Source organism: Nannochloropsis gaditana (genome assembly GCF_000240725.1).
Source record: "Nannochloropsis gaditana CCMP526 unplaced genomic scaffold scaffold592, whole genome shotgun sequence".
Classification (NCBI taxonomy): domain Eukaryota; class Eustigmatophyceae; order Eustigmatales; family Monodopsidaceae; genus Microchloropsis; species Microchloropsis gaditana.
Window position 1 is genome coordinate 7,810 of NW_005803361.1, and position 621 is coordinate 8,430.

Here is a 621-nt window from a genome sequence, read left to right on the forward strand (position 1 = left end):
TACGGTGGGGAGCTAGATGGGCGCGAATACATGAAGGCGAGAGGCGCCCGAGGGCGGAAGGCGGCCCGCTACGGGCGCTCGAGGTCGCGAGGGAGAGAAATGCGTGGCCCAGCCCCGAGGTCGAGGTATGGCAGAGGCAAGAAGGGCAAGGCGCTGGCGTACAAGCCTTCCGGCTACGGGGTGGCGCGGGAGCCGCTGCAGGCGCGGATGATGCGGAACGTGTTCTTCTTGACGGAGAAGGTGCAGGGCATGGCGAGCAAGGGGAAGAAGATGACCAGAGAGCTGAAAGAGTACTTTAGCGGGGACTTTGAAAGCATGCTGCTCAAGGCAACACGGCCGGACGACGCCCGCCCGCCTCCCGAGTTCATCGGCGCCATCCTGGACGCGACCGCCACCTTCCATCGGGACGAGGACCTGACTGCGGGCAGCAACCCCTACCGAGTCACGCTGCGAAAGCTGTGGGCGAAGATGGCGGAGAGGGATTGGCGCACCGTGGCCAAGGCCCTGTACCTCTTCCACGTCCTCCTCCGCGAATGCGAGCCCGACGACGTGCGCATTTACAAGAAGGTGTTCGCCAAGATGAGCCGGGAGGGGTGCAAGAAGTCCCGGTCCCGGTACTTC

The 621-nt window shown here is 64.6% G+C and overlaps 1 protein-coding gene across 1 annotated transcript in view; it reads left to right on the top strand.

The window, feature by feature from the left end:
* Positions 1 to 99: 99 nt before the first annotated feature.
* NGA_0207910 (c2h2 zinc-finger protein) overlaps positions 100 to 621 on the top strand; it is a gene marked incomplete at its 5' end in the record, with an annotated part of 5,599 nt that continues 5,077 nt past the window's right edge. The window contains one exon of the mRNA XM_005854192.1: positions 100 to 621. This exon is cut by the window's right edge and continues 264 nt beyond it. Coding sequence (XP_005854254.1) covers positions 100 to 621 — 522 coding nt within the window.